General features: G+C 38.9%; 2 protein-coding genes across 3 annotated transcripts; both read right to left on the bottom strand.

Annotated features, from left to right (window-relative positions):
* Positions 1–263: 263 nt before the first annotated feature.
* Positions 264–14362, bottom strand: LOC139970716 (uncharacterized). 2 transcript variants are annotated; one of them, XM_071976662.1, is made up of 8 exons: positions 13974–14362; positions 12042–12166; positions 9967–10403; positions 8970–9122; positions 8422–8486; positions 2845–7409; positions 1264–1463; positions 264–917 (listed from the first exon to the last, which is right to left on the bottom strand). In XM_071976662.1, exons 3-6 carry the CDS (start codon positions 10337–10339, stop codon positions 7143–7145), a joined length of 858 nt encoding a protein of 285 aa, XP_071832763.1. In that variant the 5' UTR covers positions 10340–10403; positions 12042–12166; positions 13974–14362; the 3' UTR covers positions 264–917; positions 1264–1463; positions 2845–7142. The 2 variants fall into 2 exon arrangements, with proteins under 2 accessions (XP_071832763.1, XP_071832754.1); XM_071976653.1 differs by lacking the exon at positions 12042–12166.
* Positions 14363–18173: 3811 nt separating this feature from the next.
* Positions 18174–24581, bottom strand: LOC139970707 (uncharacterized). The gene is made up of 5 exons (XM_071976623.1): positions 24422–24581; positions 23557–23765; positions 21748–21891; positions 20919–21070; positions 18174–20081 (listed from the first exon to the last, which is right to left on the bottom strand). Exons 2-5 carry the CDS (start codon positions 23738–23740, stop codon positions 19794–19796), a joined length of 768 nt encoding a protein of 255 aa, XP_071832724.1. The 5' UTR covers positions 23741–23765; positions 24422–24581; the 3' UTR covers positions 18174–19793.
* Positions 24582–25580: the final 999 nt, after the last annotated feature.

Genomic DNA, 25580 nt, shown 5'->3' with positions numbered 1-25580 from the left:
AGACCGGATAATGGAGACTGGATAATGCAACTGGATAATAAAACTGGTGCTGAGCACTTATGTGAATCAGTAAACTGAAAACAAACTGAAAAATATTTCAGGTCAATAATATTGACCTTTAAGAAGTGAAGCAATAACAACAATAACAATAAATACATTTTAATCCTTTGAGGAAGGATATAGTACGGTAACTCTTCCATAAAGTCACGCACGAACCGATTTATTTCATCGATTTTGTTATCGAGAAAATGTCAGTATTATACATCTTTAGGCCTACTGCAAGTTAAATTTGGTTTGACCTACCGTGAGTGAATCTTTCTGACATACGTAGACATCCGTGGTTAACCGTGATTACATATACTTTGTAGGAAATACGATATCATTACTGAACTCTATACGACAAATTATTCAAATTAGCCGTTTCCATACTTAGTTGGCAAAGGGCCAATGTTAGTTACATCGGTAAATTTCAACATACTTTTGACAACAATTTCTTTTTCTAAATATATTGTAGCTGCTTCGGTGCTCGCCATTTCGTCCGACCATTCCATGTTTTGATAATATTTCTCATTTTCTTTTTACTCTTTTCTTGTTGTTGGTGTTGTTATCCCTGCCATATTGTCAATACATTATACATTCATCCAATTTGGAAAGTTTATAACGACAAAGTTGACACTGAAGTCGTAAAGTCTCTGACATGCGTTAGATGTAACATGTAGTTGCTTCGTGGCAGTCTTCAGTGATAATTTCACACACATCAGAAACAGGTGGACTTTGTATTTGTCGCTTTTATCAACCAGGCTGTACTGGTGCTCCGTCAAGAATTCCTTGATCCATTCTTCAAATGTGGAATACGCAACTTGAGATGAAGATAGGAGCACCTTCTTCAGTAATAGGTTTTGAAGTTCTTTTTCTATCTGTAGTAAATGAAAGAAAATATTGACGAAAAAATTGATAGATGACAAATTAATAGCTAATGACTTATCACGTTGCCAAAAAGATTTTCATTCATATTTAAATTCATGGATTCACTCAACGAAATAAACGTTTATTTCCTAACAAATATTAAAATTTGGTCTGACGGTGTGGTCTTACATAAAAATCATATCTTCGCCATGCAACATGCTATTAGGATACGGCTTTCACCTATAGATGCAGAAAAATGGCCAGCATTTTTATTAAACCATGACATGTCAGTTACCGATCCATCCCTTTAGTTAAGGATATCTGCAATTAATTGTACACGGGGGAGCATGAGCTTACCTTCGGATTCAGTTGATCTCCGATCCGTTTTATTTCTTCAGCAATCTTGTCCAATTGGTCCTGCTTGTAATGCTTCGATGCACCTGGTGTGTATTCGGGATAAACTGTTTCTTTGGTGAAAGGGGCTTCAGTAATCTCTACGTCGTTTAACTTGGGTGACAAGAAATTCGATGAGGTCGCAGCAGGAGGTACATATTTCTCTATTACGGAGAAAGTTTCAGCAGATAAACCTTAATACATAAATCCATAGCAACCAGCCTCAACCTTTCAATCCATCCGACTATCCTATAAGGTGACCACTTTTTGTTAAAATTCTCGCGGCCTGGGGAGGGGTCTCTCCCCTTAGAGGAGAAAAGCTGGTAGAGCACAGACATGACATAATCAAGAGTGTAGGCTTGTATAGGTCAGTATGAGTAACACGATTTCTACGTCGTAGGGAACACTGTTACGCTTGTATACATTACTCCGCGTATATGATAGGATAGGCCTACCCTGCATTAAAGTAGTTTGTGCGAGGAATTTGTGTATAGCCTATCTTTGGTTTTTCAATGATGTGTGATTATAGTATAACGGGCAGGAAGGTAGATTTAGCAACATTTTTAGATTTTTCTTGTGAATGAAATGTCGTATTTTAAAGTATCAGAGACTTGTTGTTAAACCGGAGACATCTTTGGAGACACATGTTAATCGGGCACCAAACATTTGAATCGGAGACTGTCTCCGAAAATCGGATATGTCTGGTCACATTAGTCTATCTATCCATCCATCGGTCCGTCCGTCCGTTCATTCGTCAATCCATTCACAAAATACATGACTTGTACATTTATTTGTTACCCAATTATTTCCTTATTCTGTTTGTCAGTGATCCACTCATTCACTCGCCCATTCGACCTTCCCTCCCCCCCCCCCCCCCCTCCAAACAATCGTCAATACATCAAGTCATTCGCCCGCCGCATTCGCCCGCTCACTTGAACACTCCCTCGAACAGTCGTTACTATGCCAACTAAATCAACTCCCATTCGCTACAAGTTAAAAGAATAGTCCAGGTCAAAATTTCGTTTTGATGTGTTAAAGAGGAACATAATCTAAGCATTCTGGTGAAATTTGCATTCAATCCCTAAGTACCGTTTTTGAGATATTGACAGTTGAAGTTGCCAACTTTCGTACCAAAAGTGAACTTGCAGCAAACAGGTGTGACGTCATTGTTGCAGAATGATAAATAATGTTTGGTTTTCCTCGAAAATGTACGTCTAATTTTATACTCCACGATTGGATGCATCCATAATGTGTATGTACCACAGGCATAGGCGCCCAATTTGATTTGGGGGGGGGGGGCTGTAACGACTTGTCCAAAAAATATAACCAAAATTGCTGCAGCCCCCCTCCCCCGCCGCCCCCTACGCCTCTGACCATAAGTATTGGCATTTTATAAACTTCACATCCCCTTTAGACAAACTAGTAACCCTATCCAATACAATAGACTTCGTCTCTAAAATATTAAAACGAAATTTTGGACCTGGACTATTCTTTTAATTTCAGACAACTGCCCTAACTAGCTCAACTAAGTGATTCCCAGCTTACCTTGTTGATCAGACCATGTAGTGCCCGGCGTAGCCTGTAGTGTACCGACTGATACACTTGAGGTTAGAATGGATACATCATCACGCTGATTAAACGATAGGCCCTCATCGAGCAGAAGGAGGTTTAGAATGTACCTCGTATCCTCTTTGATTTTACTATTATCATAAGACGTCATCATACTGAATTATCGTGCTGCTTCACTTGGCGTCCATTTGTGATGAAATAAACAATTAGCTATCTCCCTTTTCGTTGAGGAATCATAAATGTTTGGCAATAGCGAACTCAATAAACCTTGTAGGTCAATATTCGCAATATATTACAACAACATCAACAACAACAATGGATCATACACTTGCGGCCAGAATACATGCATGAAGTTGAGCTGTCCTTAGGCCAGCTGCTCGATATGCATACTAGATTAAAATAAATATAAAGGTAGGATTTTGTTATAGGATAAGCCCGTCACCTTGCTGTCCTATACACTGTAAGACTATCGGTAACTACACACCTCTGTTTAGCCTAAGTTTATCAAATGTCACTATCGTTTCAATTGAATTCATGAATGTATAACAACCCTATACATATAGTTTATCAGCTGCCAGTGTATATAGTTACCTTTTTACGTTGGGTTTGTGTATTTAAATAATACAAAGTTCGACTGGTGTTATAATCTGAGGCAACAACGTGCCGAGTTGCTGCATACGCATTGTTCTTGTTCACATATAATATCATGATACTGTATTAGATAAACCCACCGTTTATATACATTTATCAATACGAACAAATATAAGGCCTGACACGCGAAATAGTTCGACAAGCTGACATGTGTGTTAGTATATCATTAGTAAGTGGCATATGGGGAAAGAGAAGCTACAGGGTTCACTATATAGTTTCAGATAACGATGGATAAAAACATCACTTTTTCAGATCTGCCAAGTTCCTGTCTGTCACGAAAATTTGGGAGATTTAACATTTTTTTATGTAAACAAATAGGGAGATTCGGGAAAAATTAGTAAGTATTTTGCAACTGAAAGTTTACAGCGATGTATAAATTATAGAACTAGAAACAGAACAATTTTGTTGAGAACATTCTATAATCAACGTTAACGACGGGGAAACATCCACCGCAACAGATATCATACCGTGTTATTGTAGTTTACTGAGCTTACTCTCACTTAGAGAAACTTTGTTTGATCACTACAGATTGTTCGGTGGGGGTGTGGCATGAAGCCCCCTGGTACCCGTGGGTGTGCCCGCTGTACCTATTTGTCGGCACACAATAAGCTTTACACCGACTAGATATATGTCTTACTTTACTCTCACTCAGAGAAACATTGTTTGATCGGAAAAGATTGCTGTTTTCATGTCACGTGACCGTCAGGCCGTCACTTACCGATATAAGCGTCACTGGCCGATCGCGGCGTCACTTATCCATTTCAGCTCGACCAAATCTATATTTGGGCGTTAACGATCTACTATAGGGCGTCATGTAGTATATGTGGGTGTCATGTCTGAGGGTGTCACTATAGTTATATTTGTGTGTCCCTGATCAGTTTGAATGTCACTATAATCTCTGATATAAACTGGGTGACACAATGTACATTAACTGAACAAATAGTCACACCTATAACCAGGGGCGTACCTAGATAAGTTGGCCCCCGGGAGGATCCTTCCTTTGTCACCCTGTGCAGGTGATGCCATCCTGAGGAGGGTTCCCCTTTGGAGCATTTTTCTTTCATATAAGCTGGTTTATATGTAAAATGGTGCTATCTTTGGCAGAGCTTTCTTGATGGGGTGTGTGGCATGTAGCCCCCTGGTAACAGGGTCGGACCGCCACCCCCTTGGTACGCCACTGCATATACCAATAACAACAATTTTTTGAAATATTGAAGATTGTTTTACTTCCATGTCTTTTGAAAAACAACCAATAAACTTGCAGGATTTTGCAGGATTCTTAAAAGAACATTGTAAACATAATGTAAACATTGATAGGTTGTACATTGTCGAGAATCACTTTATAAAAAATGAGACACCAACTATCTACCATCATTATTGGTTTGAGTGACAGACATAAATATTATTATTACCTTCACCAAACAGCTAAGAAAAACTCCATACTGGAAGATATCACAGATTTAATGTGCCTTCACATACAAGGCCGACGACTTGATCAAGTCTAAAATATGACATCATGGTGACAATGAATCTTTCATATTTATTGTGTATTTTGCTTTATTTATTGTTATTGCTTATTTTACTGTACTGGAGGGGGATTTTGGCAAAGGCTGACTCTACATTATTGAAATTCAAAGTACTGTTAACAAAATACAGTACCTTGAAAATATTGAAAGAAAACAACAACAAAATATTTCAGATCATAGTGGCACTATAGGCTAACAAACTAACAGCACCCAAAGTATATATTCTAAATTATACGATACCTTATAAACGGAGCAAAGTAGGTTAGATTTCTAAGTTGTTCAAGAAGATTTGCTTCGCAAAGATCACTGTCAATATATGATAAAGATAAAAGTGGGGTTTGTGCCTCCTTTTGTGTTCTCGTTATATTTCTTTACAACGTATACTCTTGATAATTGACCCTCTGAACGTCAATCAACAATCAAACAATTGGTTCAAGCATGAATTAAGGCACGTATTTAACCTTGATATATATATATATATAATATTGGAGACGAACTCTTCCCGCAGGTGTGCTATTATCACGGTTTTAGCAGCTGTTTATGGGTCCCATCATTTCACACCAGACAACAATGAGTAATACATACATTGGCAAGCAGGCATACATCAGACAACTGCAGAGAAATATTAGGTAAGCAGGCATTCACCAGACAACAACCATAATACCCAGGCAACAGGCATATACACCAGAAAACTGCAGAGTAAACGCTGAGTGAGCAGGCTTAGGCCTATACCAGACACCAACGATAATACCTAGGCAACAGCATATACGCAGAGTAATACCTATGTAAGCAGGCTTACACCAGACAACTGCAGAGTATACCTTGGCAAGCAGGCTTACACCAGACACCACAGAATAAACGCTGGGTGAGCAGGCTAATACCAGACAACACAGAGTAATACCTAGGCAAGCAGAGGAACACCTGACAACTGCAGAGTAATACCTAAGGAAGCAGGTATAGGCCTACACCAGACAACACAGAATAGTATACTTTTATGCGTGCAGCTATATGAAATGAGTGGAAATATCGAGATCCTGGCATGCTTTTCGTATTACAAACTTAAAATAAAATGCGAGTTGTGGAGTTAACGAATTGTTAATGGATTTTAATAAACATGTTTTAATATACCAATCATCAACTCCAAAGCTGCTTTAAGTTAATTATTAAAACATATGCATTTCATATTTATAGAAAATGTAGCAAGATTATGCAAAATGCCAAATAATTTACTTTAAATAGATGATCGCAATAGTTTCATAGACTACGCACACAACTATTATACTCACGAGCTTTTACATAACCATTTCAAGAATTGAAACTAATCTTGTTCCCTGAGCTTCTTGCAACTTTGTGTCAATGGTAAAGTCTATACCTAGTAATGATCATTACAAGTATCGGCCCAGCTGACATCAAATTGTTAATTGTATGGGTCAGCTATCTATGAAGATTTACGAAAGAATGGAATGCGTGAAATGCTTACAAAGTTATCGGAACTCCTTGGATATTTCAAGGAAACACACCAACCAAGTTTACTTGAGCTGTAATATATAGGCCTAACTAAAATATCTTTCCCCCACCCCCGCAATCAGACAGAAAACCCTTTACCCAAAGACACACGACGATTATCACTCTGTAATTTTGGTACCAGCCTACCAGATTGAGAGTCGAATTGAAAGTACACTCACTTTCAATTATCACAAAACTTGATACACAAATGCAGTATTAACAAACTGTACAACCAAGACTTGAATTGTACCCCCAGTTATGGCTTTAATTAAATTACCATTATTACGCAGTTTTGTTGGCCCAAGTAAATTTATTTGCACAGAGTAGGCCTAGGCTACCTAGTAATGTAAAGAGGCAGTCTCACCACAGAAATGTACAGCCGTCATACATACATCCGTCCTTATGAGGCATTCCCGTATTTCTAAATGTTATCATTAAATCTTCCTTAAACTGACATAACGTCAATAAGCCTGTACAGTATATAGAACTTAGATCCCGCGGTCAGTTTCTTAGCAGAGGGTGATGTAACCTCAGTAAATAACCAACTTGCTGCAGTTGATAGTAGTCTATTGGCTTCCTCGCCATCATACATCACACCCAAGTCGGATGGTTTTCAACGATGTATTCCGTTGCAGCTTCTACTACTTCATCCACGGTTGCATCTGATACCATCGCATCTTTGGCCTTTGTTACTACCATTTGTGTTAGAAGGCATACGACAGCTACTACGGAACGTTCCGATCCATCACATATTTGAGCTTGGCTATCGTCGATCAGAATTGTCAAACATTCTTTGTACTTCTTGTAACTTCCTTCTTTCACGATCTTCAAAGCTGCTTCCAAAACTAATTGCTTCGCCTGGTGACGAGAATATGAATTGAAGATCAGTAGTAGTACAGCCGATGACAATAGGAACAACATTTAGTCGAAAATGGTATGACAAAAATGGAATTGGATTGGACCCTGTGCTGTTCATTACCCTTTGTTACCTTGTCAAAAGCCTGTCATATCTTAAACCCAGAAACGAGTCCAGGACAATCATGAACTTACTGATTTCTATAAAAAATAATAGGCTATTCTGCACACGAAGCTTGAAGCGTTGAATTGCTGTTAGTGTTTGGTTAGGTCTTTCACTGTACATTGATCAAACCACCTGCTAGATTTACTCAAACAAAAACCTACAAATGTATAAAACCACGCAACACGTCCCAGCCTACTGGTGGCAGCACTGGGATATCTCTTGCCGTTCTCTTGTATTCATAATTTTTTAAGTTTTAGTTTAACTTTTGTGTGTGCCATAACTTACATAAATTGATCGCAAAGCATTGGCCTTTGGTGTACGGATGCTTCAATTCGCTCTCATTATACAGTAAGTGTAGACAGGGACGGTGGGAGAGAGGGTTCAATCTGGGAAAGGGGCAAACCTTCGGAAGAACGGTGAGAACCGTTACATGATTGTCAAGGGGGAAACCACGTTATACAACAAAGCTTTCGGACAAAATCGAGCCTCTGCACAAAACTGTACAAATGCCAGTATGATAGTGTGTTTTCCTTGAACAACAGGGTATACTTAATACATAATAAAATGTCCCTTTTTAACATAACATAACAAAATGAGCAAAAAGGGTCCTTTTCGCCAAACACGGGCACTTCAAGGAGGCACACTGGGGTTTTTCACAAAAAACTACCAACCTGCTCCGGATCTTCTCCACACCTGACTCTAGGTTTGCACTTTCAATAACTTGAATAACATATTAGTTAAGCATCCTGAACGAGAGAAAGGGACCTTCTCAACTGAATGTGATAACATAAAACCAAAAACTTGAACTTTTGTAACTTATATTGGCATACAAAGAGCTGTGTCTCTTACCTCTTTATTTGCTTTATCTCCAATATTTCTAAGGTTTGCAGCTGCTTCTTTAACAACCTTTGGATCTGAAACAAGAAGAATGGATACAAATTTCACTGTCAGTGATACGAGTCACACATTGGTAGGTCCAGTCACAAATCAGCATTAGACACTTTTGGGCTTTAAGTGTAGAGCGGGAACTCTTCGCGTAAAAAGAACCCCAAAATGAACCCCACTATACTACTTTCAAACCAAGCCTGTGCCCATTTCCCTGACTACGTTTGCGAGAGCTAATTTGGTTTCAGTATGATTTGTAATGACCACAGACATAAAGCTGACTTAATATAGGCCTATTATTATGTCGTCAGGTTTGAGGGGGCGGGTCACCGGAGTGGAGAAGGGTATGCCCTTTACATTTCTAAATCAAGTTTCCAAGCGGACTTGGTGTCGCCGTAAGAGGCACTCCCACCATCATTGAAATTCTCCCCGATCTGAATCCTGCCCTTCCTCCATATCATACCTGTGTCGACGAGGGAGTGGAGGGGGGGGGGAGGCTTAGAAGATATTACCCATAGAACTCTTTCCTTGTTGGCCATCATCACTGGTATTCGCATTACCACCATCTGCTTCAATGGGACCATCGCCGGCGGACAAATCGCTACCGTCAGGTTCGATTGCACCTCCAAAGTCAAGGGATGAGGGTCCACTTGTCTCAGATTTCTCTGGAATTGATGATGTTGCAGAGAAGAAAGAATCAAGTACAAAATAGCAACAAGATTACAATTACGGTTTTTATATATATATATATCTACATAGTCCTGCTTAGCTTTTTTGTCCTCGCGCAACCTATTTTTGTGATTTCCCTATAGACTAGCCATGACATGTATTTCCAAGACCTAAACTCTACCCTTCGTTTATATAAAAAATAAAAAAAAGTCCTGGAGCCCACCCCTGTGAGTTTGCCCCATGTACTTACCTACAGTTTTGGTGGAGGTTGTAGCTTGGTTGAAGTTACAGGCCAAGGATAGGCTGATTCCTACCACCCCTGTGAGTTTGCCCCATGTACTTACCTACAGTTTTGGTGGCGGTTGTAGGTTGTAGGCGGTGGCAGGTTGAAGTTACAGGCCAAGGATAGGCTGATTCCTACCACCCCTGTGAGTTTGCCCCATGTACTTACCTACAGTTTTGGTGGCGGTTGTAGGTTGTAGGCGGTGGCAGGTTGAAGTTACAGGCCAATGGTGGGCTGATTCCCACCACCCCTGTGAGTTTGCCCCATGTACTTACCTACAGTTTTGGTGGCGGTTGTAGCTTGGTTGAAGTTACAGGCCAATGGTGGGCTGATTCCCACCACCCCTGTGAGTTTTCCCCATGTACTTACCTACAGTTTTGGTGGCGGTTGTAGCTTGGTTGAAGTTACAGGCCAATGGTGGGCTGATTCCCACCACCCCTGTGGGTTTGCCCCATGTACTTACCTACAGTTTTGGTGGCGGTTGTAGCTTGGTTGAAGTTACAGGCCAATGGTGGGCTGATTCCCACCACCCCTGTGAGTTTGCCCCATGTACTTACCTACAGTTTTGGTGGCGGTTGTAGCTTCATTGAAGTTACAGGCCAATGGTGGGCTGATTCCCTGCTGCCTGCTACGTTTCCTTCGAGGGGTTTTCTTTGAACTGTCCTGCACCTCTAGGATTATTTTTAACACAGCTCTAGTTATCTTTCTCACATCTTGCTCATTCCTCGACTGTTGTCTGATTTTCTTCTTACTGGAAGGATCTTTTGAAGTAGATAGCTTGTGTTTTCTTGGAGGACTGATGTTAACAACTGGATCTTTTTTTACTTCCTCCGTTGACACTCGATCCAATCTGTTGGTTACATGCTCAACTGTACTAGAGTTTTGTCTTTTCATAGATCTTGTCTGCGGTCCCGATGGTTGCTGGTCCATTTTGTTGGTGGGGTTTTCCACCCTCTCTCTCCACCTCTTGCAAGTATAGAAGACTGGTGAATACCTTGATAGAAAGACATAAATTCAAAAAGATTCTTTACGGTCTGAATTTTTAACAGGCAGAATTTTAGTATTCACATTTTATAGTCTAAAGAAAATTGGTAGAATAAATGCCAGTTGAATGTTTCTAGTTGTTCTTGATTTCAAGATATTCAGCTTCAAAAATATATTAAATATATTAAATCTATGAAATGCTCCTTTAAGGCTACATTACTGATGACATCTGCCCATTGGTGCAGGACTAAATTGAAACCTATTATTTCATAAATTATAATATCTCAGCCAAAACATTTTCTTTCAACTTCACATAAACGGGAACATCAACTTAAGATAGATAGATAGAAACTTTATTGTCCATTTCAGAAAACAGAAAAACGGAAATTATTTCCCGTCGACAGTAAACATAAAACATTAGTGAATACAAACACAATCATACAATAAACAAACTATAAGTGAACAGCTACGAGAATATAACTAAATAAGTGGAGGTGTCGAAGAAATTTTCTGTAAGAAGATATATAGAAGGAAAAAAGAACAAAACACCCATAAATAATAATAATAATCATAATAATAATAATAGAAGAAATATTCTTGCAAGAATCAATGGAAACCATCCCAAATCTCAAACATCGTCAAATTAATTTTCTTTAGTCAAATAAAATGTATTTTTCTTTCTAATTTTGAAAATTTAGTGTACAGGAGTTTAGTTGCGGACATTATTTGAGAAAGGGATTTGGCCCTGTGGTCGTTCAAGCCGACTCCCATGTTGGGACATATTTCCGTGGGGACTAATATTCGTCGAATGACGTTGGGAGGTAGGGGTCCATGGCCCCACGGCCTCATTCTACCTCCTCCGTTGAATTGGATCTAACTCTTTCATTTGTATACGGTAACCTTCAATAGTGTTATTCGCCTTGTTGCAGCAATTGTTATTATTAGTTATGATTATTACTTAAGCCTTTTTAAATTGTCGTTATTAGATTGTCATAGAAAAATGGAGATATTACAGGACTACGCTGAACCAATTTAATTGGCAGATATTTAAGCGTTATATAGGCTAAACCAAAAAACGTCATGCTTTAGCCGCTAAAGCATGACGCTTTTTTTGTAATAAGTACACCTAAGTCTATTTTGTTTACACTGTGGTCAATTTTCAGCACTGTAGTGTCATTATAAGGTGTGTCTGTAAAAAGGCTTGCGGTGAAGTGAAACTAGAGCCTTTACACATGTACCACGAATATCCGATGACGTCACATGGACTTAGTACCCCAGCTCATGGCATGATGATTGACTAAGTCAACTACGAAATCAGTTTGACTCTGTGACGTCATACCCACTCATCATCGCGTGACGTTGCGTACAGTATGCCCACCGTTTACATTCCATGTATGTATGGGTAGGCTGGTAGGCCTAGGATTGTAACCATTAGCGTAGTTTCATTCCGCCAAAAAAAAGACCCCGCCTATCCTACTGCACCATGCATGACCATAATGATCGTTGAGAGTCTCTTTCGGTCTTCGTGTTAGAAAGCTACTTTGCATTTGAGGGTGCGTCTGATAAATCTACGATCTAAAACAGAGACCGCAGACTCCTTTTACTCATGCAACCAAATTTAAGTCACTCATATAATGAAATGACTCACCGAACTTCGAATAACGTACGCTGGTGTCATTTAGTACAACAGTCTGTTTAAGAGGTCGACGCCCAACAGTACAGTATACACAGAGTGGCACTCGACAATGCAACGCACTTTGTTCACTTCCTTATCTGAATATGAAAGCAAATATAAAAATAGCAAACCACCAATATTTGACAGGCATTCCCACATTGTGCACATCTAATATAATAACACACCACATACGCTAGTATATCTGTATTAGGTGTAGGTCCCCCTATACAAGAATTCAGACAAGAAGTGACTTAAATATTTTCATTTTCAAATGCCGCTGGCAAGAATCGTTATTATAACACAATATTATAACAGTACAATAATAACAAAAACACAGCAATTAAGAGTATATGAAATCGTTTTGACTTACGGTGCTCAGACGGATAGACTTTTATTACTTAAAATATTATGAAAATAACAACACATTAATTTCTCATTGATCCAGGGCAACGGGAGAATTTATACACGTGAATACATCCAACCCCCCCCCCCCACCCACACACACACACTTTTGAAATTTCGTGTGTGATCTCTCTATGTTGTTCCCCAAATCTTTCTCGCTCATGGTCCCCATATCGTCATTAGAAAAATTGAAAGAAATCATTTAATTGCTACTTAAGCTTAATTACAGATCCACTGGCTGAGCTTCAGGCGGTAACCATGCACGGTAACCATGGGTCGGAAACGTGCATGTATGTCCTAACGTGTACATAATATATAAATCATACATACAATATACATAGGCCTAATAGGCCTACATACTGGTTATATATTGAAACTACATTGAACATAGGACGATCGTGCGACTAACGCGTCCACTTAGACTTCGAACTGGAAATGGCAGAAAACAGCCATTTCATAAACAGCAACGAGTTATTAGTACGGCCTATATGCCTGAAGCTCCTTTTTGTGAATTTGAAGGTAGGAATTAGGACGTGTACAGTTAATTATTGATGAGTGCTTATATGAAAATGTTCGACTGCCAGATGGCAAACGACAGTTAATACATCAACTTATACATTTCAAAGATTGTTAATGAACTGTAAACGCAATTAACCACATAAATGCATTTTCCCGTCCCTATTGCGACCCCAACCCCCTCCCCTCTCCCAAGATCCTACCAGTATTTTTCCCACCCCGTTAGTCCCGCTTCATCGTGGCTGCTACGGTGTTTTCCAATGATGTTCTTTCACAATATTTGACATTGTTGTTCAGTTCGTATATATTTAGAACAGACTGTGTTCTGGGCCAATCAAAATCGCACGGTGCACTCGTCACAATTAACGGCCGTTCTAATATGCTTAACTTTCAACAAACTAACCAAAACCATCCACTTGTAATCATACAATCAATCCATCTTTTTAAATCGCAAAATCACTAAAAGGGTTCAAATTATGAAAGATGCTGAAGTATTAATAACTGCTCAGTGATTCCTCATGCTGAGACAGGTATAAGATTGCAGGAACCTCGAGATTCTTGAAGGTTTCATATTATGACAATTCTTGATATAATCTGGCATGTCGATTCATTATCTTTAGAGCATAAATATAAACAACCGCTCCGCTTGACTAACCAAGAACAGAGCTCCACGCACAATTCATACATATAGGGCCTACCCGTATACGGTTCGTAATATACTACTGAAGAGTGCAATGGCTCGGTGTAGCATATGTAGCTGTATAGTTAAGTACAGGTTGAGTAACGGTAATCATAAGATAAACAAACGTACACCCAGTAAACTTTATCCGCGAACTCCTGTAGATTATACAGATATAGCGCTAACAGCTTAAGTTTCCTCTCCACAATAATAGCTGCTCTATATAGCACGCGTTCTTTTCCAAAGGTGACCAATTGAATACACCGAAGAAGTAGCCTATTGTGATTTGATTCATATTTTGAACTTACCAAACTCATCGATCACTGGTGATAAGTCCTGATACGCATCGACTCAAGTCTTGTATGTAACTACGACACTGTGGAGTCTTAGTCCGTTGCATATAGCTATATATCACAATGTCATTTTGCATGATACATATAACATTGATCTATTATCTTATATGCACGCACGTACAACGCTCACGTGAACGAGTTTTTGATCTGTTTCTTTTATAGCTACTCTGGAAAGTACCTTTTTCAATGAACAAGCCGTGACAAGTTGTTGCGTTGCATAGCATCCATTTCGGACTGATGATCTACAATGCTTTAAAACTACGAAAGTTTTCAGGTGAAACAAGTGTGATTTGAACATTCCCCATGTGTATACAGTGATGTATAGTTTGGTAATGCACCACTCTTGCGCAGAACTATATAGCAACATAGATATATCCCTATTTATGTGGCGTGTACACGGTCTACATACAGTTCAACTAACGCTTACTTTGTTCAATTTGGGAAGTAAATGACACAGGAAAAAATTTAAACAATTAAGGGGAGAGGGGGAGGGGCTTCCCTGAGTAATCGCTAATAGCAAATGACTGTGGTGTTCGACTTTTGAAATGAATTATTTATGTTAGGGGATAGGCCTACACAAGATTAATGAATGTGACTGTCATTTCTTCAGTATATAAAATGAACGTGCACTAAAATACGTTACAGGTAGGCTAAAGTGAATGTTTGTGGCCTCCCATCATGGTTGAACTTTGTGTACTTTTGGTGGGGAAAAAGTATGAGTGTAATGGGGCAAATATATGATAAGAAGAGTCTCAAAAAGTTGAAAGGAGGGAAAAGAGAGGGGGGCAAAAAACACTTAATAGCCCAGCTCATACCTCTCTTTCGTAATCGATTTGATCTGTGTATAGCCCGTCCATTAGTAAGGTCCATACCCCTACCAACATCAGCCAGGGGAAAATGTCACTAAGCTACCTTGCCCCTCAACCCAACCTTTGATAACTGTTTCTACCTCCAGGAGCGTAACCAGGAATTTGCCAAGGGGGGGGGGGGGGGGCGAAAATGTAGGCAAACAATCAGAGCCGTAGATACGGCATTTCAAACTATCTAAGCGTACGTAGCGCCACTATGTCAAGTTGGCGCGAATTGCGTATAAGAATATTTTGGCTGAAAATGCCTCACAGATCGCTGGAAATGGCACTTCCCAGGCCTTGTTAGTTTCATCTTAGCATTTTCTCCTTTGAATTACTAGCGATATCATAAAAACATTAAAAATTAAATTAAAAATATGCTCAAGGGGGGGGGGGCAGCTGCCCCCTTCGCCCCACCCCCTTGGCTACGTGCCTGATTGCGAGGCTGTAAGTCTTTCACTACAAAGTGAGTTGGATGTTTAATAAAATGGCCAGGGTTCTCCCAATGGCTGCAACAGCATTCAAAAGTGGGGGGGGGGGGTGTTGAGGGGTAGGGAGGGCAAGTAAAGATTTTTGGGTGCCAAAGTTATGCCGAATCCCTCCTGTATAAAAAATGCACATCACGGGAAAATGTATAGGAGGGGAGGGGACCGGTGGCTCATAGTGAATGTGCCAATATTCCCCCCATTGTTTGTCTCTTCATCGGTAAACAAAATATTAGTTTATGAATATTTTAACTTTAATTTTTATGAAATTCAAAACTGTGACAATCTTATAACCACCTCCTCCAGCCTCCCTAAACCCCTAACTGGCGCCGCCACTGATTCCCAACCTAGTTTAGACGCCTTCGTCTTCTTTTACTACATACTTAAGCGTGGTTACGGTAGCCTAGGCTTAAATGGCAAAGGGGATTTTTTTTTTTAATTAAAAGAGTTGTGTGTAAGACAGGTATTTCCACGTAACTTTAGTAACAGTTAATTTGTCACACAGCCTGATGAAGAGCGGATGAGAAAGGGAAATGAGTTACATCTTTATACTTTAAGGAACCGGTTGAAAGTATAATTGAAAAAGCTACATAAGTTTAGCTTCAGACGTGTACGTTCTTAGGTCCGTGACGGAATATGTTCAAATGCGTAACCGCGGCGCATCCGGTAGAACTGGAAAAGCACCTATAGGGTATTTCCAGTTCGTAGTCTATAAAAAGAATGAACACAACGAAGGAAGGTAATAACCATGTTGTGGTGGAAGGGAATAAAAAAAAAGAAACGCAATTGTGAGCTTCAATGCTTAACCTGTGCACGCCCATGTACCTCTTGCCCTCTTCACCATGTGTTCAAGCTTCTCATTTTAGCAAATCGAAATTTACTTTAGATAAAGATGTCATACTTATAGGGGTGTGGTGGGGGTTGGGGGGGGGTTGCCACCTCCAACCCCCTCACGTATACGTGAGGAGTAAGCTCAATTCCCGCACTACGTTCCTCTATGCAAATGGAAGACCAACTGAGGTAGTTTAATATTATCTGAACTCTGCCTATCACATGCTATTACTATTTCGACAAAGGAACTATGAACTTCCAAAGCCGATCGCAAAGTGAGTGAGGGCTCCCTGTACGTGCTTCATATGGCGCAATTCTTCGCAACACCTACCAATTAAGAGTCAGTGACAAAAATACATTTAAATTACAACAGGCCATGTCAAAACAAAGGAAACTAAGCTCGTTCGTACACAGGCGAAGGTCGAAAACAGTGGTAGTGCGGTTGTAGAATGGGGGGGGGGAGAAGGGGTGGACCATGAGGGCGGGGAAGAGGTAGGGTAGGGCTACTGTAGCTTGGTTGAGGGAAAGTAATGTACTTTACCAAACTAGTTTAGACATAACACGTGATGAAAGTATTATGTCATTTTTAAATGCAACCCAATCAAAGCTTTTTTTTTTTGGCACCTGTATTAATTTCATATTTTTACGAATATCATCTTTCTTAAAGAAGAATTTGAAAGACACTGACGCCCCCTACCCCAAACCCCCAAAGGCCCCTACCCCAAACCCCCAAAGGCCCCTACCCCAAACCCCCAAAGGCACGTAACCCAACCCCCCCCCCCTACTCCCCCAAAAATATTCCTTGTACCCTTTCTGAATATTATAGGGACTTTCAAAAAATGCAAGATCAATGATCTTAATGTGCAGCCTGAAGATATAATTTATTAGAAATGTATTTGTCATATTATGTACAACTTGTTACTGTAGTTACAATTAAATTCGTAGTTTGAGTTCGACATCATCCAACAAACACGAAAAGAAGGTGGTTCTTAATGATTTCCCTGATTACTTTACTGGCCTTACTTAATTGTATGCTGCATATGGCCAGCAATTCTGCATAAACAACTCTGAAATATTACTGAAACAAGTCAAAATTAAGAAACCAGGCCTCATTAAGTGTCTCTATGTATACTTAAATAGTTAGTTACAATCGATTAAGCAATTCTTTCCCCTCCCCCACCGCCCCCCCCCCCCCCAAGAATAAGAAACATTCACGTTTGTATTGCAGAATGACATTAGACATAAAGTTAACTCTGATATGGTATAGACCGTTAAGACCACTGTGCCTCTTGTCAGTCCAACTTGTGTTTTCTCTTAAGTATTTTCACAATTTTGCAAATGGATCCTTTAAAGTCAACAATCGAGATTCAGAATTTCAGACTAGACAAGTACGTACAGACTAATATGTGTTTTCTTTTTGGACTTTCTATAACATATCAAGTTTAAACTTCTGCCTAAATTCATTCCTAAAATAGTATCTAATAACAAAATTCAAAATTTTGGGGATATGACAAGTGGAGTTAATTAAATCATCTCACATTTTAAGTTATTTTGCTACTCTAGTTTTAGCAACAAATCAAGAATTGACAACCAAAGGAACTAGAGGAATGCCCCCCCGCAAAAAAAAAAGCAAAAGAAAACAAAAGCAGTTCGAACTGATTCAACATGTAAGAGCATTGGAAGACAATTGTTGGCAGATACAACTCAACCCAAGCAAGAATACAATATTTCAGTTCCCCCCGGGAACACTCTATACCTTTCCTCTGTCTCAAGTTGTGCCCTAAGGGCATGCACCTACTTCAAAACATTTTGCCATAGATTTCTATTAAACTTACATAAACCAGCTGTTTAAGCTACCAACCATACACCTTTTTTATGTACTCAACAACATTTTCCCTCCATCTTTTAACTTAAATATTACTTTTTAACAAGTTATACATATAGCATACAACAGTAAGCGCAACAACAAATTAATTGAATTAAATCTGAAACACAGTGTCACTGATTTACACATGACCTTTTTATGCCTCTACCTTCTCCATTACGGAAATCCTTGTCAGTTCTATGGTCTAAGAATATGTAAGTTAAAACAAACATATATGATTGATGAATTAATGATTCAATCAATTGGACTTTTGTGTCATTAAACAAGACACAGACTCATTACTATGACAGGACAGGTATGTATTAATATTTACACAGAGTAGGTTGACTGATTTTTTAGATTACATAAGAATTCATTAGCCTACAGTTATACACCTGAAGAAATGCCATATGATATAATACACCTGTAGAAATATTTATTACAGGTTAAATGATTAATGGAAGCTCTTTGATTTTTTTCTTTAACGTTTTTTGGTAAATTTTGCATAGTTCATATGTCTTTCGGAGAGTTAAATATTTTACAAATACAACCTCCTTTAAATGTTAAAGATTATATGATTAATACTTTAAGCTAAAGAGGCAGAAAGCTGGTTTTCTTCTTCTAGTTCAACTTACTGTTGTGTCAACAAATAGTTAATCAAAGAATATAATGAAAAGACTTTCTTGTGAAAATTATTTTTATATTTTTACTGTAATAATCAAGGTACAAAATTCCATAACATAATTTGTTACTTTATGATAAAACTGTTTTTAAAATCTGACTTTCAATAGTTTCAAAAAAGAAAAGAAAAGAATATATATATATATCCTGGTACAGACTGCTGTTTTCTGACCGAATTTGCATCTCTTGCCTACGCCCTACTGTACTGTATGACCACTGTGCATGAGTAATAAACTTGTTCCCTTAAGATAAAACTGGCAACGGAAAAAATTAGGCCTACACTGAGACTTTGATGACAAGAAGACTGGTAAATGATGATAATTCTGGACACAGAGATGAGTACTCAAATCGGCATAGGCTAAGTGGATTACACTATGTTGTCCTGTTAGGCTAGTCTTCACTCACAGCAATCCTCTATTGATAGTAAACATTTTACTTCATCGCACGGTGTCATGGATAAAACGTGAAACGTCGACATTACAGTACGTTAGGATGGATAGGGTAAATGATGATAATTCTGGACACAGAGATGAGTATTCATATTGGTATAGGCTAAGTGGATTACACTATGTTGTCCTGTTAGGCTAGTCGTCACTCACAGCAATCCTCTATAGATAGTCAACATTTTACTTCATTGCACGGTGTCGTGGATAAAACGTGAAACGTCGACATTACAGTACGTTAGGATGGATAGGGTAAATGATGATAATTCTGGACACAGAGATGAGTATTCACATCGGTATAGGCTAAGTGGATTACACTATGTTGTCCTGTTAGGCTAGTCTTCATCATGACTCGGTGAGTCGTCACTCACAGCAATCCTCTATAGATAGTAAACGTTTTACTTCATCCAATGTGAAATGTCGGCAATACAGTACGGTAGGATGGATAAGGTAAATGACTAGGCTAGCACAAATAACTTGCTGACATTTCATCGGTTTCTTGCGAGCAGAGGTGTCCACCGTAGAAGCTTCTCAAATAACATGTGGTTTTTTTCTCTTCAGGTTTTCTGTTTTTTTGTTTCCAAACAGCTGAGAGACATGTCTTCTTCTTCTTCCTCAGATCATTAAATAGTTTTTCTCCAATTGGGATAGTGGCTGGAGATATAGGTCATGGCTGTATCAACCAGCTGAACGCTGGTACTCTCACTAAAGTCAGCAGCTTTCTTCATAGTCCTGACCACCTGACGGGTGCACAGCATTACCAGGGCTACCTTGTACTTATCCTCTTGGAAAGTAGACTTGTTAAAGTCGTTTAGCACTTGGTCCAGGGATTCTTCAAAAACATGCCCTGCACCAGTTGACAACATCTCTTTGGTTACCTTTTGGAGTGACTGTTTCATCACAGGGTCAGCCTAAAGCATGTGATAGAAGAAAGACAAATTATACTCATTTTCAAAGCTTATCATTTTCTTTTTCTCATTTTACACATGCATGGGCTTTTCAAGAAAATGAGACAATGTTCTACAGAATTCTGAGAACAAAATGTTTTTGCCTTTTATCTCACACAACCGGCATTGTAGTGCATGTCTGACTTTCAGATGTGTGACAGTCCTGAAACAAGTCTGTAAAGGTTCTTCCCAAAGAGATTGTACAAATGCCTGCAATTGATAACTTTTACTCAAATCAGGACGGTTATTCACCATTGGTTACATTCGACTCAACCTTTAGTGGAATGACTTTATTACTAGCCTGCCTACAGTTCAAGAAAAACAATTTCATCACATACTGTATAGTTACCATGGAGATGACAAAAACAATGAACATAAAACCCAAACGACTGTTTTGCTAGAATTCATTATATCCATGGGTTAACCTATTGTGGGGGAGGGTGGGGGGGGGGTTGCAAAGGGACCAGACAGACCTCCATGTGGTGGTAAACATAATTATCCACTTATCATGATTGTGAATAGCAAATTCCTCCCTGCTGTGATGAGAAGAGACTCCAGTCCCCCATTCTCCAACTTTATAACAAAGGCTTTAGAAGTTGATTAGTGATAGATTTTTATTAGAAAGGGACTTTACTGAAGCATTAAGGGTAAATGCTGGTCATTATTTGGACTCCCAATTAACATGTAGCGACCACTTTTATAAATCTCTGAAATTGACCTGTATATTTTTGTTCCCACAACAGCTTCAAACAGCACTTGTCTGGGTTCTGTCGATGAAATGGTTCTATAGGTTCTCCTCACCTGAATGTATTTTTTATTAATATCATCTCCGATAACTTGCAGGATTCTGGCTGCTTTGAGAAACTCTTCCCTACTGTTTATATCGGTGATGCTGTTTTCTCCCCCGCTTGCTTCATTCGCATCTGCCTCACTGCTCTCCGAATCAGTCTCATCTGACCAAGAAAAAAAAATTACAGGAGATAACAAAACTCAGTTTATACTGTACAGTACAACCAGGTGTATATATACAAACTTTGAAAATTTGTGTTATTGTGATACTAAGGTTACAATTGATTGAGAATACCGGTGGATTGTTTTTATCGGTATAGGCCGCTGGTCACCTGCTATATAATCTGTTAACCTTTCGTTTGATCTCGGATATCGTGGATATCGGTGTGTATAACTAAAACATTAAGTGAAAACATTAATTCTGATTAGGTTGAACTGGTAATGGGGCAGAATACGAAATGGGACACATTGCAATAGATATTATCAATGAAATATCTTTAGTACAGTAGCTGGAGAGCATTATGCATATTTTTGCAGATTATGTGGGCCATATTAGCATAGTGTCTGTGTGACCTCTGCACACATACACACACTAATATAACTTTCTTTGGTGATATCATTTGTGTAGATCTACAGTAAAGGATATGGTCATACCAACATTTGCACAGACTAAGATTTTGTTAGCTTACATTTGATGTGCATACTACATCAAAATCAAGCAATACATCATAAAGATATAAAGCTTCACTATAAGGTACTGTACAGTACGTGGCAACATTGACGAGGAAATAGGCTTAATGAAATTACAGAAAGAAATCTTTGAAAATGAAGACTAACAAACCTTTTGCGGCCTTGTCCTGCAGGGACGATGGCTTATATCCATCCGATTCTATATTTGTATCAAAGTCTAGGGACATTTCAATGGATGTCTGCGAATCAAGTGATGGACTCCCAAGAAAAAGTTTAGCAGTTGTAGTGGGATCATCTGTGTGGACAGACAAAAAACAAGGAATTAACATTCAAAATGATGACCCGCACAGCTGCGCACCGGGGAATTCATGATCAACTGTATCCCTTATCGATCATACTGTACATGTGTAAAAGTAAGTGGGCCTGACGTTTCGATCCTAGCAGGGTCTGCTTCAGAGGTTAAATTTGTTAAAGGGCTGGAATATATTAACTGGATAGTTTCTGTACTCCTACAGTACCAGTGGATTTGACGATCATGAGAGTATAGGATTATAGTGTAGGATATCTCCCAAACAAAATTCTTCTTAAAAAGCTGCACCCGGGGGAAGGTTAGTTGTTCTTGACACAGAACTCTAGATACTGAATTCCTATCATGCAATGCTTGCTTGTATTATATCTGGACCCAGAGTCAACTGACAGCACAGAATTTTAGAAATGTTCTCTTTCGAAAGAGACTGAAAATGCTTGTCACTGTATGTAAAACTACTGTAGAAAGATATATCTGAAGTCTTGTAAGTTTGTATAACTATATATCGACTAATTTGCTTGAATTTGAAAAACGTCTTCGGTGTGTGATACCATATATAAGCAACTTGAACGTATTCCGCTAGGCTTACTGTAACATGTACAGCATACAGTATGTCTGAACATAAGGAACTACGTACTGTAACTAAGTACTGTAGACCGACAGTAAAAAAAAAAAAAAAAGGGGGAACAAAATATCTTTATACATGAATAGTGCAAAACGTTGTACAGTAGAATTCCACGAAATTCTATCATGCATGAAATCAATTATCAAACCTGGATAATATGAGGCAAAGGTCACTAGTTATATTACTGTGCAGCCATGGAACAGTGCAGGGTAAGTACTTTTCATACAGTGTACAACAATGTCAGCTCCATATCTGTCTACTGTACATGCACAAAGATGCACAAGTTTCTGTAATGTGTGTTGTCTGTTTACACAGGCATGAAACATGTCTACACATGTCAGGTCCTGCATAATAACTGTGCAGTCATATCTTATTTTAAGGGGGAAGCCCAATTTCTTCCAGTTGCTTCTGTAATCACCAATTTTCTTTCAGTGTTGTTCAGTGAGTTCTTTCTTTGTAATGTCAAGCTTCAAAGGACTTGAATTAAAGTATTTTATTTACCAGTAATATCTGAACTTCTCTTGCCTCTAGAGACAACACTTTGGATGTTCTGTGCATACATGAGGACTTTGACATCGCGTGACAACAAAAGAGTACAATTTACTATAGAGTGGTACTGTACTACTGTAGCTTACATAAATGTCCAATTGCATAAATTATCAACGTAAATTAATCAATTCTTGATGTGAATTTTTTTATATTTTTTTTTACAATTTTTCAAGACTAATTTTCTTTTCAGAGGGAAGAGAAGGGGGTGAGTGGTGGCAGAGCTAGAGGAGGGGGTAAGTTTAGGAGAAAGAAGGGCAGGAGGTACTGTACAGTAATATTTAGTAATTTGTTTGTACACATAAAGACAACTTCTCAGACTATCATCATCAATATATAAAAAATAAAATCAAGAAAAAAGAAGATTGTTACTGGGGTAAGCATCTCTCTTTCTCTATATTGATGTTGCAACACAGCATTGCTAAGTTGTCTTATAACTACACTGGTAAATGTTTGACATAAAGGTCAATACAGACACATACCTGTACCATCTTCCAGATCCATGAACAGTTTGAAGATTTCTTCCGTTTCTTGTCTTACAGTTTCTTTGCGGTTGTGTTTCAACATGTCACCGCACTCGACTGTACCGGTAGTGGGCAGTGACACACTCTCAGGGTTAGTTTCAATCTGACAATCGACCTCCGATGACTTCCGAGGAACTCCCATTGCTTGAAAATCTTGACCAAAAGTTCTGTAATAAAATTTTAAAAACCATAGCCAAATTTACAGATCAGCATGGAAATGAGTTTGCCACATCACTTTCGATACATTTGGTACAGGCGGTCTGCATGTGGGTTTCTCTTTTGACTGAACATTGTTATATTTTCAGGTAATGCAAGCTTTCATGGGGAGGGGGGAGGGCAGAGCCATGTTGGCGTGCAGGACGTCGAAGGAGAGACTCCCCCTTGGAGCATAAGATACATAAATTTCAGTATATCAGCTATGAAAAGTATCAGCAATCCTGCACATTTACCTCCATGGTTTGACATACAATATAGCGCCTAGCCTACATCCTTTCAGGAAACATGGGCACCAAACATTTTTGACGGGGAGCACTTTGCCTTCCCATGAAAAGTACGTTTTCCCCCCGCACCATTTAAGCTGTTGTATTTCTCAGTATAGTACCTGAGAGGCCTAATCGTAGGCAAGAAATACCAGTGCAACTAGGATACTCGATCAGTACTCGTAATAGTAAAATATTAGGCCTACACGAGTAACACAAAACACAGTAAGGCTTAAAGGCTGCAGTAAGATAAATGTAAGTGGGTAAAACAAAGTACAGTAGTACAGTATGCGCTCCTCCTAATGGCACAGTACCTTAAAACGGGAATAAAATTAACAACCCACCTTTTTCCTTTTTATTACGTGCAGTAATCTGTAGAAGGTATTAAAATGTTGCTCCTGTGGTAGTTGGAGTGTTGTATTATAGTCCGAATCCGATAGTCGATGATAGAGATCAACTTCAGAACGTGTCTGTTGGTTCAACTGACTGCGTGTATGTATAATACAGTAGATATATATACTCACATACTGACGACTAAATATAAATATGACGTCACGGGAAAGCACCGACAGGTTTATCTGCTCAGTGTGGTCGAAAAACACCTTGGCTCAATCAAAGGAAATGGTCAATAGTGGTTATGTGTTTTTTTCACAGATATGCAAATCATGATGAAATGTTTAACTCGTATATGCTGATATTATCATACAAATTAACCACATCGATCATTATAGTGCTTGGGTTATTAGCTCAGCCGAATCAAGTTTCAGGTGATCAGCTATAGCGATCTTGCGATTCTGCCGAAGTTTTGTCACTTTTTGCCACAAATTTCTGAAGACGTGAAAATATGCTAGTCCTTTTAGAGCCTTTCTAGTGCACAAATCTGCTGCAATGTTGTGGATATAACTTTAAATTTGAAAGGTGGTGAGCTAAAGTTGTTCAGGAAAATGGTTTTGTCGTCAAGTGAGGGCTCAAAACTCCATTCTGTAGAGCTTCCGTTATGATCATCAAAATGTAAATAAATCCACAACATTTCAGCAAATTTGGACAAAAGCTGTACGAGTGGCATTTCTTACGTTTCCGGATAATGACCTCTCGTGACCTCAAATGACCCTCAAATTTATAAAATACAATTGCATGTATGGACATTTAACATACACAAACCTCTCACAAAATTTCAGCAAAATCGAATGACTGCATGACGAAACGGTAGACGTACAAACATATGGTGGCAAGACGTGACAGAAAGTCGGGAAAATCGCGCGATAGTTTTAGCTCAACTGAAAGCTGAGCTACAAGGAGATGGGAGCCCGGAAAGGAAATAACACAAGGGATGTGTCTAAATAATACACCGATAACTTAATTATATTTTTCGCACAAACAAATGATATAAACTGCTCAGCTGATACTTTTCCTCAAAGTAAAATATGATTTATAGTTTTAAATTTACAGGTCGTAGCTAGGCAAGTCAGGCCTTATTTGGGGGGGGGGGGGTATATATAGGCT

This window comes from Apostichopus japonicus, chromosome 1 (assembly GCF_037975245.1).
Source record: "Apostichopus japonicus isolate 1M-3 chromosome 1, ASM3797524v1, whole genome shotgun sequence".
In the NCBI taxonomy this organism is placed as follows: Eukaryota; Metazoa; Echinodermata; class Holothuroidea; order Aspidochirotida; family Stichopodidae; genus Apostichopus; species Apostichopus japonicus.
The sequence above is the reverse complement of the archived record's forward strand: the minus strand, read 5'-3'. Positions and strand labels throughout refer to the sequence as shown.